The sequence below is a fragment of the Macrobrachium nipponense genome, chromosome 2, assembly GCF_015104395.2.
Source record: "Macrobrachium nipponense isolate FS-2020 chromosome 2, ASM1510439v2, whole genome shotgun sequence".
Classification (NCBI taxonomy): Eukaryota; Metazoa; Arthropoda; class Malacostraca; order Decapoda; family Palaemonidae; genus Macrobrachium; species Macrobrachium nipponense.
Window position 1 is genome coordinate 83,731,954 of NC_087201.1, and position 17,025 is coordinate 83,748,978.

The 17,025-nt window shown below is 41.1% G+C and overlaps 1 protein-coding gene and 1 long non-coding RNA gene across 6 annotated transcripts in view; both read left to right on the forward strand.

Moving 5' to 3' along the window:
- LOC135220735 (gamma-butyrobetaine dioxygenase-like) overlaps positions 1–5,344 on the forward strand; it is a 19,541-nt gene extending 14,197 nt beyond the window's left edge. For 2 of the 5 annotated variants that reach the window (XM_064258171.1, XM_064258172.1), the window contains exons 9-11: positions 254–384; positions 627–692; positions 4,509–5,344. In XM_064258171.1, coding sequence (XP_064114241.1) covers positions 254–384; positions 627–692; positions 4,509–4,521 — 210 coding nt within the window. In that variant the 3' untranslated portion in view covers positions 4,522–5,344. Of the gene's footprint in view, positions 1–253; positions 385–626; positions 693–2,901 lie in introns of all 5 variants that reach the window. The other 3 variants (XR_010315777.1, XR_010315778.1, XM_064258173.1) reach the window with 3 other exon arrangements.
- Positions 1–17,025, forward strand: part of LOC135220737 (uncharacterized) — a 221,278-nt gene that overhangs the window by 133,028 nt on the left and 71,225 nt on the right. The window lies entirely within an intron of this gene.

Below are 17,025 nucleotides of genomic sequence, written 5' to 3' on the forward strand. Positions count from 1 at the left end.
GGAGAATATGTTGCTACATCTTTGAAAGAAGAGACACATACACATACACACACATGCTTTTATAAGTGCATTGTTCTCTGTGTATGTCTTTCAGATTTATTTTGCTGTTCCATTGTTCCTTGCACAGTAATCTATACAAGACTGAAACGTTCAATGAGAACGAGAACAATATTAATGAAAAATGTCATTCATATCTGACTAAGGAGATTTACACTTTTGATTCTCATAGTGACGTACTTTCTGTATCTTCCAGTTGTTTTCTGATAAGCTGAGAGATCCAGGTTCAGGACTGGAATTCAACATGGTCCCAGGCGACCTTGTTGCTTTTAATAACAGACGAGTTCTTCATGGGCGCACAGCCTTTGATGCAACTAAGGTCGACAGGTTAGTAAAGAGACATTAACTCAACTGGTCATCATAACAAAATAAGGAAATACAAAAATAATACGGATAAATGAAATTACTCTTGTCTATCAAGGACTGGGCTGTGATACCTTTTATAGTTAACACGATTCAGAGTGACGAAAATATTGTGTACAGGAAAATGTTATCTGAATTTTTGTAACGTTCATAAGTGAAATATTGTTTTTGAAGAGTTCGTTTGACAAATGGTTCATCCTTTACAGGCATTTGCAAGGTTGCTATGTCGACATTGATGAAGCATTCTCTAAGTACGATAGTCTTAGAGGAAAGTAAGTGTTTTTCTTGTTTTGTTTGTATCTTACGTTTCTTTCTTTACTACTATTATATATATATATATATATATATATATATATATATATCATATATATATATATATATATATATATATATATAGATAAAATTTATATAATAAATTATAAAATATATAGATTATTATATAATATATATATACACACAAAGTGTCCATCAAGTCAAGTCACGGGGGCAATATAAAATGCTTGTAGCTTCATAACTATACATGATAGAATTAATCTGTAAAAAGGATACAAAAGCTATGTGTCTAGATTTTCTGTTCTTCTGAAGTGTTATTTGTTTTATCAAATATTTTTCACAATTTTTGACACTTAAAACAAGTGACTTTTTTTTTATCAGCCATGGGCCAACAGCAGTTCTGAAAAAGAAGTCACTTTTAAGTGTCAGAAATTGTGAGTAATATTTGATAGAGCAAATAACAAATAACACTTCAGAAGAGCAGATAAACTAGACACTTAAGCTTTCTTATAATTTTTACAGGTTAATTTTATCATGCATAGTTACAAAGTTACAAGTATTTTAAATCACACCAAAACTTGACAGACCTCCAATATATATATATATATATATATATATATATATATATATATATATATATATATATATATATATATATATATATATATATATATGGATATGTATATATTGATATTGATAATGATGCAAAGATGTACACGTACTCAGACGGTACTTGTGAATTTGTCATCTACAGGATGCAAGGACATGAAATATCATCGGCAAAAGTTAAAAGTGATAAAGGTTAATGTTTAAAACTTTTCTACAATTTATTCTTTATGTAGAGACACTATTATTTCTGCCATGTCTTCCTGTAAATTATCTCTGCTCTAGCGAATTTCGTGCAGTACTTTCGACTCCCCCAAATACAGGTGGTGAGTAGTAAGTGCAGGGAACTCAATTATATCATGAGAATGCTTTGTACGCAAAGTAATCTGAATGAAGTGACTTTTCCTCTGTACTGCAATGAGTATGTAGTTACTGTTTGCATTGTTATCAAGCCATGTTTAAAATGTGTCTAAAGTAAGTTATTAGCTGTGCTACATTTTACAAGGTATTGGCAAACAGAGTATTTAGGTATTGAACCCTTAATTATGTACCTCTAAACTGTAGCACTGTATGCTTCAGCAGTTCATAATTCCGTACAGTTCTTACCTGCAATGTTACGAGACTTTAAAATTTTAGTTTCTAATCATTGTTCTAAACAGTTTCAGAACCATTGTAATATTTCTTTGTCTTATTAACCTAACTGCTTCCATTTTATTCTTTATTTCCTTCTTTTTCAGAGTACTTCATGTATTTACTTTTCTCTAAATAATAGCTTTCGTTTCTCATTAAATTTTCTTCTTTATACCTAATTTCCTTTTCATGTCATCGATGCACATCAGCTATTTCACGGAGGAAGGAGTTCAAGATAAGTAAGATGAAATAGATCAAGCATAAATGAACGAAAATGAAAGGACTACATTTTATGAAAAATTTTGTTCATTAGCTGATGGAAATAGACGAACACTTTAGTCTATCACGAAGTATGCTACAGAAATAACGAATACTTTTACTATGTGCAAATATAGTCATTGTTGCTCTTGAGGTTACTGCGGTCTTTTGTACATTGAGAGAAGTAATCTTTGAACATTTTACCGGCCAAAGACTAGAGAATTGAAAGCCAACCAGACAATTACTGGTGAACTGACTTGTGGTAGGTAATTTTAATGCTCTGACTTGAGGAAGCCCCGTATGACTTTCACTCAAGACTGCAACATGATACAGTTAATAAATACTCCCGTTGTCTTTGATTGGCAATTCCCAGAATATGCAAGATGCACATCACAAGATCATCATCATCACTTTCAAATATCATGAGCGCTTAGGGTATTATGGTATCTGCATCCAATTTCTGAAAGCATTCTCTTCTTTTGTTCTTATTCTGTCCTGCTGCATTATGAACTCGGGGAAAGAACTGTAGATTCTTTTATTGTTATTTGTTAAATCATACATTCTTTATCACATGAATGAGGTAAGCAAAAATAATTTATATTCATGCTGATGTTGCTCATTAGAAAAAAAGGTAACGCTAATGGATGCCTTTGCTGCTCTGAAACCACTTTTTCGAAGACATGGTGAACAGTTTCTTCTTTTTCGTAATTTCAGGACGTGATGATCCAAGACACCATCAATGAGGATCTCTCTCACACGTCCTCTACCGGTTGTGAGATGAATAATCACCCCCATTCATTTTGCATTATGCTAACCTCAAACATGGAATGAAAATCCACTGGTCTCATGCCATATGTAAGGGAGGGATGAGTTAAATTAATTGTTTCCCTTGACTGGAACTTGGATGTCAACCTAAATTCTATGTTTGAGGTTGTCGTACCTAGTAGCTAACAGTCTAAAAAAGAAAAAAAAAAAAAAGAAATTCTGGAAGGTAATGAGTTTGAATAATGAATGATGATGTCCTTGACAGACAGTACTGTTTTAGCTGTAGGTACAAACACATTACATCAATCACTATCTTAATAGAAACTGGAATCGATTTTTGGCTTCTGCTTCAGTTTTAAGTATAACAAATCTACTTAATTTTGATGTTGTCATTATCTCCTCCTGTATTTCAAGTTCATACTTGTTATTTCACTTACAGAGAGCTCTCAACTATCCTAAGTATTATCTGTTTACACCTAGCATTATGGTCTCAGTTCCCTTCAAATCTGTTTCATTGTGGACCTGAAAATGACTCCTCAACTTTACATCGATTAACATTCCAGTACAAATAAAATTACGAAGTTGGATCCTTCGAAAGAAAACACCATGAATTAAACGTGAATATTGGAATTGTAAGTACTGATATAAAGTACACAGTTTTGTGAAGCAGAAATGCCATTCATCGTCCAGTTATTCTTTCTAGGAGAATCAGTCCAGCAATCATAAAACAGTCAGGTAAGTGTTATCCGAGGCTCGACAGAACCTGAACAAGATCTGATAGCCTCCTGATATCATTGCAATAAGACTACTATCTTTGGAACACATAATTTTTTTTTTTAGTTTAAGATACAAGGAACATCATCATATATTATGTGAGCCTTGTTTATCTTTCAGCTTTGAACAGCAGAAGTGAAGAACACAATGCTCAACTAAATTCGACCTTTTTGGAAGTGTTTATTGTGGTAGACACTTTTCTAAAGACTTCCAGCATAGATTTGAGTTTTGACGTTTGTGTGCATCACTTCCATTGTCATGCTCTTTGGTCATTTGCCAAGGGAAACCATATTTGTAGGAACAGAGTAAGCACTGCTTCATGCTCCGTGAATCCATAAATGTTTCCATAAAGCATTTTTTGATGGTCGGGACCTAAATATTTGCTGTTTTTTTTCAAGTCTAAATTCATTTCATGCCCTAAGGTTCATTTTTGTAGGAATTCAGTAAGGAGAGATTTTAACATGCAGCCTTAAATATACGAATTAAGAAATTTCTGAGTTAAAAAGTGTTTGCAATTAATTTTTTGTAATTTCATGTACAAGTAATTGCAATTTCACTGGGTTGTAAGTTGTTATTCTAAAACACATTATATACACTGCAGGTATGCAAAGACTTGTGCTTTCTATTACTCAATACATGGTTTATATTGGCAAATGATCTTCACATCCCAATTTGTTTTTTCATCTAACGTTGCTCAAAGCTTCTTAAACATTCACATTTTCAGCATTTACCCAGGTTATCATTAGAAAGTTGTAACTAATACATTTTTCTTCTACCTTTAGGTTCAGCAAGTAATGGGAATAAAGGAATGTACAATTCATCGACCTCCTTCAAGGATCATTGATTTACAAATGCAGGGCATCTTGTAGAATTTCTTCATTATTTTTTTTTCACCATTTGATTTTACATGTAGTTGTAATGTTCTCATTTGTGTTGTCCTTAACTATGATACCGTGTATTAGTATATATTTGATTCTGATATGATTTCTGATTGGCTGGAAGCAGTTGCTTCACTGTATTATTTAATTCAACACTTCATTTAAATTATATTGACATTTTATATCACTCACATTTCATTAAATGCTGAATATATATATATATATATATATATATATATATATATATATATATATATATATATATATATATAGCTATATATAAAATAGAAAATGTTGACCATTTGTAAGAGATTGAGAAGGATGCCTTATCAGATTTCTTTCATAATTCAAGTGAGTTAAATTTGTACATATATTCCATAATGTGCTGATCGCATACGGCGGTACTTCTTGTGCTGGTAAGACAGATGCATTTTAATGACAAAACCTGAGACATAATTATCTCGTATCTTAATTTTAATGGATAATTTTAAGGATACATTTTAATATCAAAGGGATTACTTTATTGAATTAGTTTAAGATGCATGAAATCAAATTCACCTGCAATTTGATTCTGTATTGATAGATACATGCCAAAGGTTTATAATACAATAAAACTGTAGTTTATAAATATTATTGTTCCAAGATCTTTCATAATGGAATGGTGAAAGGTTGTTTTTGGTACCAATTATCTAATTAGAAAAATGTGCTATCTTTGAATGAATAAAATACTTTTGCTAAAATGTTTATTTTACTTTTCCAACCTCTATAGTGTTTTCTTATCTTATCAGAACCAGGGTGAAAAATATTTATGACAGAAGGATTTCATGTTATGAATTTTTTTCTTAATATCTGAACCACTAGAGAAGGCTGAATAACTAGCAGTTGATTGGGCAGAGTTTGAAGGATGCATGAACGTAAAGAAAGCTCAGAGATTCAATAAACGAATAATCAAAATTAAACCAAACGGGAAACGTGATCAAATATATGGTTTTATCAAGAAAGTTGGAGTTATACAAACTATCCTCAGGTATGGGCAAAGGTTGTGATTTTTCTCGATTAAAACATGGAAAACCAGTGGCATTAGTATCTTGACCTGGAAAGCAAATGGAAAGACCAGTTGGTAAAGCTTGAAGAGGTAAGAGTTGCATTGGTAAATTAGAGCAGGCCACCTTTTTTTTATGTATAGAGCGCTTATGAATATGATACAAATGACCACGAACCATTGTTTTGTTAACTTGCTCACTTGCATGCATGCATGAAGGGAAACATAGCATACATGTTTTGTTTTTTAACATATATGGGGTCTAGAGCTACTGGACATATTAATACACATCTCATTTGTTAAAGAAAGTAACATACATTAACCCAAAAGGCTTCACGAATAAGAACAAGATATAATACTAATATATAAGAGGAATATAGAAGAGATGAGAAAACATGATAAAAACACTGAAAAGGTAAATAAGATGAAATTCAAATAAGAAATTGAAAAGACCTTGCAGGAGAAGATGAACAATAGCAAGTTGAGATTCATAAGTTTTCAATTATAGTCAGCATTTTACAAAACTCGAAGTAAAAGATACTGGCATTATAATAATAGCTAGGCTCAGTGTATTTGATATGCAGGCGAACTTCAGGGCAAACATTTCTTGTGTAACGAATGAATGAAAATATAATGTAATGACTCATAACTTAAGATGCTCTACAATCACTTTAAAAAAAGGGGGTGAATACATGGGGGATAGCAATGAAAGTTAAAGGTTATGGAATCAGTGTCAGATAAAAGGTGGGGTAATATATTAGACCTAAAGAAAAAAAAAGGCCTTTTAAAAAATCTGGTAGCGTAGTTTGCTCGTAACTGTGATGCCTTAAAGAGCCTGAAGGCTGAAGAAGAAGCTGTATTAGTGCCACTGAAGCACCCATAACTACTACTACTACTACTACTGTGACTGTGTCACTGATTTGAACACTAGGTAGTAGTATCTAGCCTAGTACTATTTGTTGGCTATGTCAGCTAGTTCAAATATACCTTTATTTGCCCCTGTCAACGTGTGTCTCTTGACAAGAACATAATCAAGTGGTAAGTCAATTTGAAGTATACAAGTGTTTAGGTATACCTAGGCTAGCTAGCTAGGTATGTTCTATGCTGCGTAGAATAGGCTATTTTAGGTTATGTTATCGGGGTTCTAGAATATTTTAGGTTACGTTATCGGGGTTCTAGTGGCTAGCCGAGCCTAGGCCTACCTACCTACCTACTCCACCCGAGTTTGGACTATAGGTAGGCTTAGCCACCAAATTTACCTGGTAGGATTGTCAGGTTTATGATAGCTTAGGTAGGCCTGTGCCAACGAACCTTCTTCACAGGATTAGACGGAGCTTCTTGCCTAGTCAGGAAGCTGAATTGAATGTTTTCTGGACTTGGATGTTCTAGTACCCAGTGTAGGGTAAGATACCGAATGACCGGCCACTACCATAGCGCGACCACCTTCCCGAAAATCGGAAATAAGCTGTTATGGCCTTAATTTGTGACTTGGGAGAAAAAAAAACTTAGTTTGAGAGAAAAGTAGGTACTACAGTACCTAGGTAGTACCTAGAGGTCTCAAGTTGTTGCTTCGATGGACACTGGCTCTTGACCAATGTCTATCCTGGGTTACAGGACATGTTAAATTGTTTTTTGGGAAGGTTGATGCGCTATGGTAGAGGCAGGTCATTTGGTATACCTATTATCCTAGGCCTACCTATTTTATTCCCAGTCAAGCCTGAAGAATGGCTATAGCTAGGGCTAGTAGTACTAGATAGTAGTATTTACTAGGGGGATCAGCCTTATTCACTCGATATTTAATTGGTGAAACAAGAATACAATTACATCTTTAAACATACCACTCAAAAGATTGAAGTTTCATCAACATAATGTGATATGTGAAAGCCCCATACGAACTAAAATAGGTATATGAGGTCTTCGTAAAATAGGGTAAAAAACTGCATGGTACAGGGGTGGACCATGTACAATCAATGTGTACAACCCCAAAAAAAGTACATTATAACGCGTCCTGACATCAGAGATGGGCATCAGACGCGACTTGTTGATGGTGAGAAACGGAGCTAAAGACCTCTACTCCGGTGTCAGGACGCGTTATAATGTACTTTTCTTGGGGTTGTACACATTGATCGTACATGGTCCACCCCTGTACCATGCGGTTTTTTATCCTATGTTTTCAAGGCAGTTTTTAAATCCAATATGGCATCCACCGACTGATCCAAATGATCCAACATCTTTCCCAGCCTCCCCAGCACTCATTTGAACAATGTTAGCATATAGCTATAGGTATGTAACGTTTATTGATCTTACTCAAGATTGCAGTTGCAGTTGTGATCAGCACAATAAAGCAACATTTTGTTGCCTATATTAGTGAAAGTATGAAACTTCTTTTTCCTGGGGTCATGGTTTGAACTGAAATTCATTTTTACCTTGTAATCGGTGGTTCTATCCTTACTGCCATCACAACTGAAACCCCACAGTGCTTATTTGATTGTAATTATACATGTTTTGGTCTTAATTCAATCCAAATTACTCTTGAACTATGTTGCTGTTCCTGGTTCCTATGCGCTCACTCCACAAACACAGTTGCGGGCAGCACATGACTACACTGTTTATGAGGTGCAACGCTTTATTCCCTTAATTATTTACTTTACTCATTTTTTAGTTTAACTTTACTTTGTTACTTCAAAATGTTTATTTAATTCATGTGTATTATCCCTTTTTTGTAACCAAATTAACCCTGAAAAATTACAGATATTTCTAAAGTAGATAGAAGCAGACAGCAAAATGACTCATTGCTGCCAATTTACTGGAGCTTCACACAAACGCTGATGCATATACAAACTGTTTCCATGCTACATATTATAGTTGTCATAGTATTCCAGTAATGATAAAATTGCTCAAATATGTATATACTGTATACTACAAATAGATATGTTAATTTCACTTATTTTCCTGGTTTTGTGAAAGTCTTATACCCAGTTTGGAGGGTAAACACATACCAATGGGCAACACTGATAAATAGAAGAGCGCGAACAATGCGTAGGTACTGTTCACAGCAAAACTGTTGATATTTGAGTCAGGAATCTATTTACTTTTTTAACAACGAATATTTTCAAAATAATAATCATGAATATATAAAAAATTTATGCAATTCATGACCGTATACTGCTATTTAACTATTATTTATTTAAATAATTATCTAGTGCACGCTTCTTCTTCTACCAAAAAATCATAGTTTCCTTGGATAAGTCATGGTTGGAAGTCATTGTTTACGATTTTTGTGAAGAAAGTGCCCCAGCGTCTATGGGTACAAGTGTTGTGCGGATTTAGCACATGGAATGGGAAGTTAATTGACACAAGCGACTCTGCAAACATCGAGATGGTGTCAATCTTCTAAATATTCGGAGTTGTAAGTAAAAATTTCGAAAGCGTCATGGAGGTATGTGTGCACGGCATAGAGCCAGACTGTCATTAACCTCTGTTTAATCTGAAAATATGATCTTAATTTTGAACTTTGGAGAAAATACTTACTTCGAATGGATAGTAGAGGTCTTGAGCTCTTGCTCTCACCACCAACAACTCGTGTATGGTGCCCATCTCCAGTGTCAGGACGTGTTAAAGTACTTTTTCGGAGGGTGGATCCACACGTGGTGGAAACTGGATCTGCTAGTCCAGTCGGTTGTTCCCCCTAGGTGCATATGTTTGTTCCGTAAATGGAATGCAGACGGTCGCATGTAGATGTCGTTTATTAATGTAATTTTTTTATGAATTGCATATTGGTACGGCAGCCATATCCTAAATGCGATAGATATTGGTACAGCTGTGAATTGCGCATGCACGAACCCATGTTTACCTCCTCAGGCGTATCAGTGACAGCAAGAACACGTTTTCAGGTTTCAACAAGCTGAAAAAGGCAATAGCTAGATGTCTACAAAGAGTCAAACTTCCAGAAAGTGTATATCTGTAGGTCACGAACGATCGAATCGGCTCTGAAAAGAGCTCCGAAGAGAAGATTCAAAGAAGATTTGAGGCCTAGCTAGTAAAAGAGTAGTGCAGCAGTCAGCATTGCGTCCAATATTGGGAAACATGCTTGTTAATATAGACCTGATGTGGATTATTACCTTCGATTGATAAGGCCGTTTTACCAGAGGATCAACTTGGTATTTTCTTACCACCATGACTACAGCGGAGCACGATTTCTGTGTACTTCAAATCTTCTTTGAATCTCCTCTTCGGAGCTCTTTTCAGGGCTGATTCAGTCATTTGTGACCTACAGATATACATTTTCTGGAAGTTTGACTTTGTAGATGTCTATTGCCTTTTTGAGCTTGTTGAAACCTGAAAACATGTTTTGCGGCAAAAAATGATGTATTATTATATGGTTCAGAGGAGATTCAAAGAAGAGTTGAAGTACACAGTTTAGTTTTATTTTTCATGTATATAGTCAAAATGTAAGTATGTTTAAGTATTATTGTGATTTTTTATATTTTCATTTACATACTGTCAAAATGTTTTGGTGCTTTGGTGATGACCGTATGGTGCTTCACTTTGACATTTGAATTGAACATGTTCAGCGAAACATTTCAGTTTGACTATTATTACTACTGTTGCTGATCTCCTAGTGCTGTACCAATAGCTCTTAGCAACAGTGTATGGCAAGTGCTGTATGATTAGCAAACTGGCAAATGGATACGGCTAACTGCCGTTACGTACCTACAACAGGTTGAGCGCAATATGGCACCACTGACAGAATCTGATGTACCCCCCACCACACTATGTCATTTATACGGCAGGAAGTCTGAAATTGACGCATGCGCAATTCACAGCTGTACCAATATCTATCACGATCAGTATACGGCTGCCGTACTAATATCCTGTGTCATTTTTTTATGGGGCGATATAGCAGCCACCTCTCTCAGAATGTGGCCACCTTCCCAGAAAAGTATTTGAATTCGCTGCCATGAGCATCAGTTAAGAGTTGTGGCCCATCCAGGCAGCACACCGAAACCTCTATGCTCCTCTTAAGATAGGTAAGTGTTTTCTCTTAAATTATGAAATAATGGCATCATTCAAGCGCTTTTTTGGAAAGTGGCTACGTTCCTAGAGAGGTTGTCGCTATGTTGCCGTTCGGTCATTTACCCTAGCGGCCACCTCTCCCAGAACATGGTCACTTCTCAAAAAAGCACTTGAATTATGCCATTAGTATTTCATAATTTAGGAGACAATACTTACTTTGATGAAGTACAGAGGTCACGTTGTGCTGTCTGGATGGGCCACAACTCTTGACTGATACTCATGGCAACGAATTCAAGTACTTTTTCGGGAAGGTGGCCACAGTCTGAAAGAGGTGGCTGCTATATCGGCGCTCGGTCATTTACCCTAGCTAGATAGATCTAAGTACTACCTAATAAGTTTGTGGCGGATGGCCCATTTTTTGGTAAATTAACTTTTTATATAGGTTTTTGGTTGCTTGTTAACAATTTACCATGGTCAATCTGCAGCAGGTACTTTTATGGGGACCTGATGGGAATTCGGGGTTTTGGGTGGGGGAGATACCAGGGATAGGAGGGTGATTCACACATGAGCTGTTATCATTCTACATGGTAGGGGATCCATTGGGAATTTTGGGTTTTGGAAGGGGGAGACCACCGGGAGAAGGTTGTAGCATGTTATTGTGGTATTTCTTACTCTAAAGCTGTTTCAAAGGCAAATCCCAGCTGCTGCTTCTACTGTTCCGAATGCTGTTGTGCAAGCGCACTGTTTCAAGGAAACTTTGGTGCAAAGTTGCTTTTAGGACAATTTGTTACCTATCTCTCAGTGACATCAAATTGGGGGTTGGTTGGGGGATTTCATACATGATTTATACAAGACATTCTTTCCTTTTTCCGTTCCGTTGCAACATTTTATGATGCTTTAGTCTTTCTTATAACATTTACCCTCATATTTAATTTTATGTTTTTACAAATGTTTCAATCTCTATATTTTCTAATGACTTTTTTTTTTCTTTTCTATTTCCACTGCAGTCAGTGTTTCATGCATTTCCTTGGCCATTACCACCTGCCTACTAGATTAGGTAACTATGATAACCTTCATATTATGTTGTCTGTAAAGGGTGCCCCCCGGCCAGGTAACATGGCCAACTAGGTTACGTAGGGTTAGTTAGGTTGCTATGATAACCTTTATTTTATATTAACTTTAAAGGGGGGTCCAGGGAATCCCCCTGCCAGGTAACACAGGTTGGGTTAGGTTAGTATGATGACCTTTATTTTAGGCTTCCTTTAAAGGGGGCTCTAGGGTGGCGAAGCCCTCAGCCAGGTAACACTGTGTACTAGCTTTAGTGGGTTAGGTTAGTATAATAACCTTTTTGTTCCGATACGTAATACAAACCCTCGGTCCTTTAACAATAGGAAGTAGCTAGCGGCAGCTGGAACGGTCATAAGCTTCGAACAAGGGGAGAACGGTAGTTAACTGCTTGTCCGACAGTCGCGCGCCGCGCGACTGGGAGGTAAACATCACTTTTGCTTTCGCCGCGGGTGTGAAGGACGTGTTCGTCATCGCTCTCTGCCCGCTTCATCGTCGTGTGCTTTGTTTTTATTGTGTTTTCTACTAATGGTTTGTTTGACTTGAAAATGAAACTGTAAGTACACTGTTTTCATTTTCATTACTTAATTATGAACCAACATGGAGTTATCGCCGTGGATGCGGCGATTTCCTCTCTTTTCATGAATTGAACCCTTGAATTATGTCTCGGTGCCGAGGGCGGGCGCGCTCGCGCCGAGTCATGTATTTTGGGCGAAAGTGTGTAATTGAAAAATGTAAGTACTCTTTTCATTATATTTTTGCCCTGTGCGTTCGTTACCGAGAGTGTGATTGCGCTCGGCACGAGCCTTTTAATTTTGTATATAGAATGCAATGAAAGTGGATTCGCAATTGCAATATTCTTTTCATTTTCATTTATTTATTTGCATGAAATTTAATTTGGATCAATTTTCGTTCTTACCCGGGAATTGATCCTTACGATTTTTTTATGTAAAAATGAAATCGCAAGTGCAGTATTCTGTTTCATTTTCATATATATTTTATGATAGCATCATATTATTGGATCAAGTTTCCGTTCTTACCCGGGAATTGATCTTTCCCCTTTAAGTTCTATGAAGTGAATCGCAAGGGCAGTAATTCTGTTTCATTTTCATATTACTTTTCACTGCTGTGCGGGGGTAGGGGAAGCGAAGGTCTGCCAGGAAGTCGTCGGAGGAAAGCTCTCCCGCGACTCCCTTGGTATCCGATTCTTCGTCCTTCCTTCCTGCGCCCCCGCTCAGCTTCTTCGTTGTATTTTGTATTTGGGGTCTTCCTTGCGTTCGGGGTGGGCATGTCTTCCCCCCGTGCGTGAGGGAACCCCTCTTACTAATCTATCTATGTTACCGCAGGTGCTACATCCGTGGGAGACGACCTTGGACAGGTATGGACCACCGCGGAGGCAGGGCGTGCCTAGCATCCACGGGCTGCTGGCAGCGTCTAGCGAGTCTGGGGCGGTCTCCACTACTACCACGGCCGCTTATGCTGCTCCCCCCCTCCTGGTCTACACTCCCCATGCTGTGTCGATGACGCCCGTCTGCCGCTACTAGGGCCGCAGCCGTACCGAGGTGGGGTTGCCGCCGCCGCCTGTTTCTTCGTGTTGCCTGCCCCAGACTTCCGCTGTTTCCAGCAGCTCGCCCCTGGACCGGCCGCCAGGACCCAGGTTCCGCTGGCTGCCGATGATTCTACGAGGCGATCGCTGGGCCTGCCGTACCTGCCGCTGATGTGATTCCCGCTGTTGGCTTGGCTGTCACTTCTGGGTCTACCGCTGCCGCTGTTCCTGCCGCTCCTGAGCTGGTTGCTGTTCCTGTCGCGCCTGATTCCTGTGCCTGTCCATGCTGGTCCTGCCCACGGTGTGTCTTCCCCAGTCCCAGGTCCTTCCGGACAGGTGCAGTCGGGCCCTGTTGCTTTCGGCAACTGCCCCGGCTCCCTCCTGGATGGAGGACCTGACGACTGTCCCTGCGTGAGCTGACGAGGAAGAGGAGAAGAGGAAGCTGTCATCTTCGTCTTCATCGTCTGCTGTTGCCTCTTCCCCTTCGACTTCTAGGCCCATAAGCCGAAGAAGAAGAAGGAAGCCTTCCCCCCTAAGAAGTCTCCTTCGGGAACTTCTAAGGGCCCGTCCCACCCGGTGGGACGGGGGGTCCTTCTGCTGGTCCTCCTGCTCCTTCGGGAGCGGGGCCCTCTCCCCTTCCGTAAGGAAGAGATAGACGGGGACCAGAGGAGTATCGGTTGGCTCTGGTACTTTCTTCGCCTGGTGCTAGCGGCGATGCCGCTACGCCAGGTTCCGGCTCGGTCTCTCGTTCGCGAGAGATCCCGATGTACGTTCTCCCTCGGGAGACCGTGCAGCCAAGTTTCGGCGCCAGAGTTCGCTCGGCGCCAAGACGCGGCACGGAGCAGAAGGCTGGTGAGAGACGCTTCAGGTGCCTCTTGCCAGGCCAGCGGCCGCTCTTGCAGCGACCAGCTGGTAACCCGGGTTTTCCCCCCTAAGAAGGCTCCTTCGGGACCTTCTAAGGGCCCGTCTCGCTCCGCGATTCGGGAGCTCTTCTGCTGGTCCTCCTGCTCCCTCGGGAACAGGGCCCATCTTTTTCTTCTACCAAGGAGAAGAAGACGGGGACCAGAGGAGTACCAGCTTCGGCTGGCACTTCCTCGCCTGGTTCTAGCGGTTCTGCCGCTAAACCAGGATCCGCCTCGGCTTCTCGTTAGCGAGAAGTACCGATGTGGACGGTCTCCCGCGGTGGGAGACCGTCCAGCCAAAGTCTTGACACTCGAGCTCCGCTCGCCGCCAAGACCGAAGCGCGGAGCAGAAGACTAGCGAGTGTCGTGCAGACGACTCTCGCTAGGCCAGTGGACGCTCTCGCAGCGACCAGCTGGCTGCTCGGGTTGACGTGACGGTCGCTGACCAGCCACGGGTTGAGGCGAGGAAGGGGTCATCCCCGCGGTCGTCGGTACCAGCCACGGCTCGGTACCAGCGGCTCGACGCGCCGAGAGGACGCTTGCCGGTCTCACCGCGACAACGAGCCTAGCAGGTCACTGACGCCGCTCCCATCGGGACCGGGCGGAGACGGTAACCAGCAACAGCTCGCCTGACGCTAGAGATCAGCGTCGACGTTCTCAGCCGAGCCTCTCGCCCCAGGCGAGCGGGCAAGGCTAGGCCTGCTGCTCGATCGCCACTCGCGGGTGGACGATCAGCAGCAGCCCTCCAAGCACGCTGGTCCTGCCAGCGAGCTCAGGGGGAGCGTCAGGTCTGCCTCTCCTGTACCTTCAACCTCCTCGGGCTACACCGGGAGGAGCGACGGTACCTATGAGTGATCGCGAGAGGTGCGCCGCTCGCGATCCCGCTATGACGCCGTATGGACCAGGCACGGTTCTAGGACCGACCAGGACATACGCGCAAGTAGCTGGAGGCGACCGTCAGGGGTCTGCCGCTGTTCCTCCTTCTGAAGGAGGAGTATCTCGGGATCTGTTCTTGTTGGAGGGACTGGACGGTCCTACTCCGCAAGACACGGTTACTCCCGAGATACAGAGGAATTTGCAGAAGTCATTAAAGCTGATTCGTCAGCATAATGACCTTGCGGAAGGATTGCGCTCCGCCCACCAGCAGAGCCCACGTCTCTGCTCGAGTCGTTTTGGGGGCCCGCCCGAGGGAGGGAAAACCCAAAACCGACGGTGGGTCTGCCGCGATCGGAACTTGCCGCCATTCTGTCTCGAACCAGAGTCTCTCGTCTCCGGACAAGAAGGCTCTCAGTTCTGGCCGTCGATCAAGCTACTTCCACCTCCTCTACTGCGACAGCGGCGTTTCTACGTGTCTTCGGACACCGTATTTGAATACTCCTTCGGTCCTCCTGAGAGGTTTCGACCTCGACGAGGACTGGAATGAGTCGGAGGACGGTATAGGCTCTCTCCTGTCAGGTGTCGATCAGCCCCACCCAGACGACGTTCACCATTGGCGGCAGACCCTTACCTACAGTGAGAGTTCGTAACCCTCCGCGGAAAACGTTTTCTCCTGACGATACGTTTTCCCAGACTCTGAGAGGCCATCGCCGCAAGGCGATGGCTGTTCCTACTCTTCTCCAACTGCTAGCTCCACTGGGAAGGCGAGCGAGTATCCAATTCCTCTCCCATTCCCTCTCTCCTTACGGTTACGAGGGAAAGGGAGGGATCTACAGAGATTTCTCTGTAGGATCCCACGTTCGGGACTGCGCTACCGGGGGGACCTTCGGGTCCTACCTGACGTAACCCCGTCGCGTTGAGGAGGAATCCTGCCCCATTCTCGATTTCTACGGGAATCAAGAGGACCACCAGCCGATATCGTTTGACGAATTCGGTGGGGGTTTCGCAGACTGCTTAGAATTCTACGGAATTTCTAACGCATTCAGTGTTCGAGTTTTACGATCTCCAAACACTTACGCGAGACCACGGTCAAAAGTGAGCGAGACGAGAATCCCCGATATACACGATAATCTGGGAACCTCGCCTATGCTCGATTCCTGGAATTTCTAGCATTGGGAAGAAGACTGCTGCTGAAGAAACTATCTCACAAGTAGGCGACCAACCTGGACTAGAGAAGATCGGACGGGAATATCCAGTTTGGCTTGAACTATCGTCTTAGTATTCTGTTCACCATTGAAGCTTTCCTTCGGAAGGAAACTTCTCCTTCACTCTCTTTGATAGAGATCGAAGGTGGTCGATCTCCAATCCTTATTTTGTTTTCTTGAAGGAAAGAATTTAGGACGGAGATCGTTGTTCAGAATCCTACAAATATACTACGTATATTAACCTCGAGACATGATTCTACTAAGCAGTTGAATTGTCCGAGGGGTAGGCGCATATCTTAGTTAATCTACGGATTGCGACTTATAAGAGAGTATTCTAATTGAACTGCAACTCGGGGTTGCCTGCAACCTCCCAGGAGTTTTTCAGTTTCAATTTTATATACTTATGGTTTTGTCATGACAACACCATTTCAACGTTTATATTTACCGAAATTCGTTTCGCCTAAATATAATTGCTCGAGCATATCTTTTATGCTCGGTAGTTCTAGCCGAAACGCATTCCTTCGTGGAATAATGGATTACCTGGCAACTCAGGATGACGAGTCAGCGAGAGCTCAGGCTCAACTACTGCGTATTGAACTGCCTGATAGCAGCTCAGTATCAGCTGGGCCTCCGATATTCACGGTCATGTATGTCTCTCTCTGCCCTGCTTTGATTGACTACCGAACCGTATCCCTGCCCAACAATCATGGACTTAGGTCTCTGATTAACGGGGATTCTCGCAATAATGAAGGACCATCTACTGCTGTGA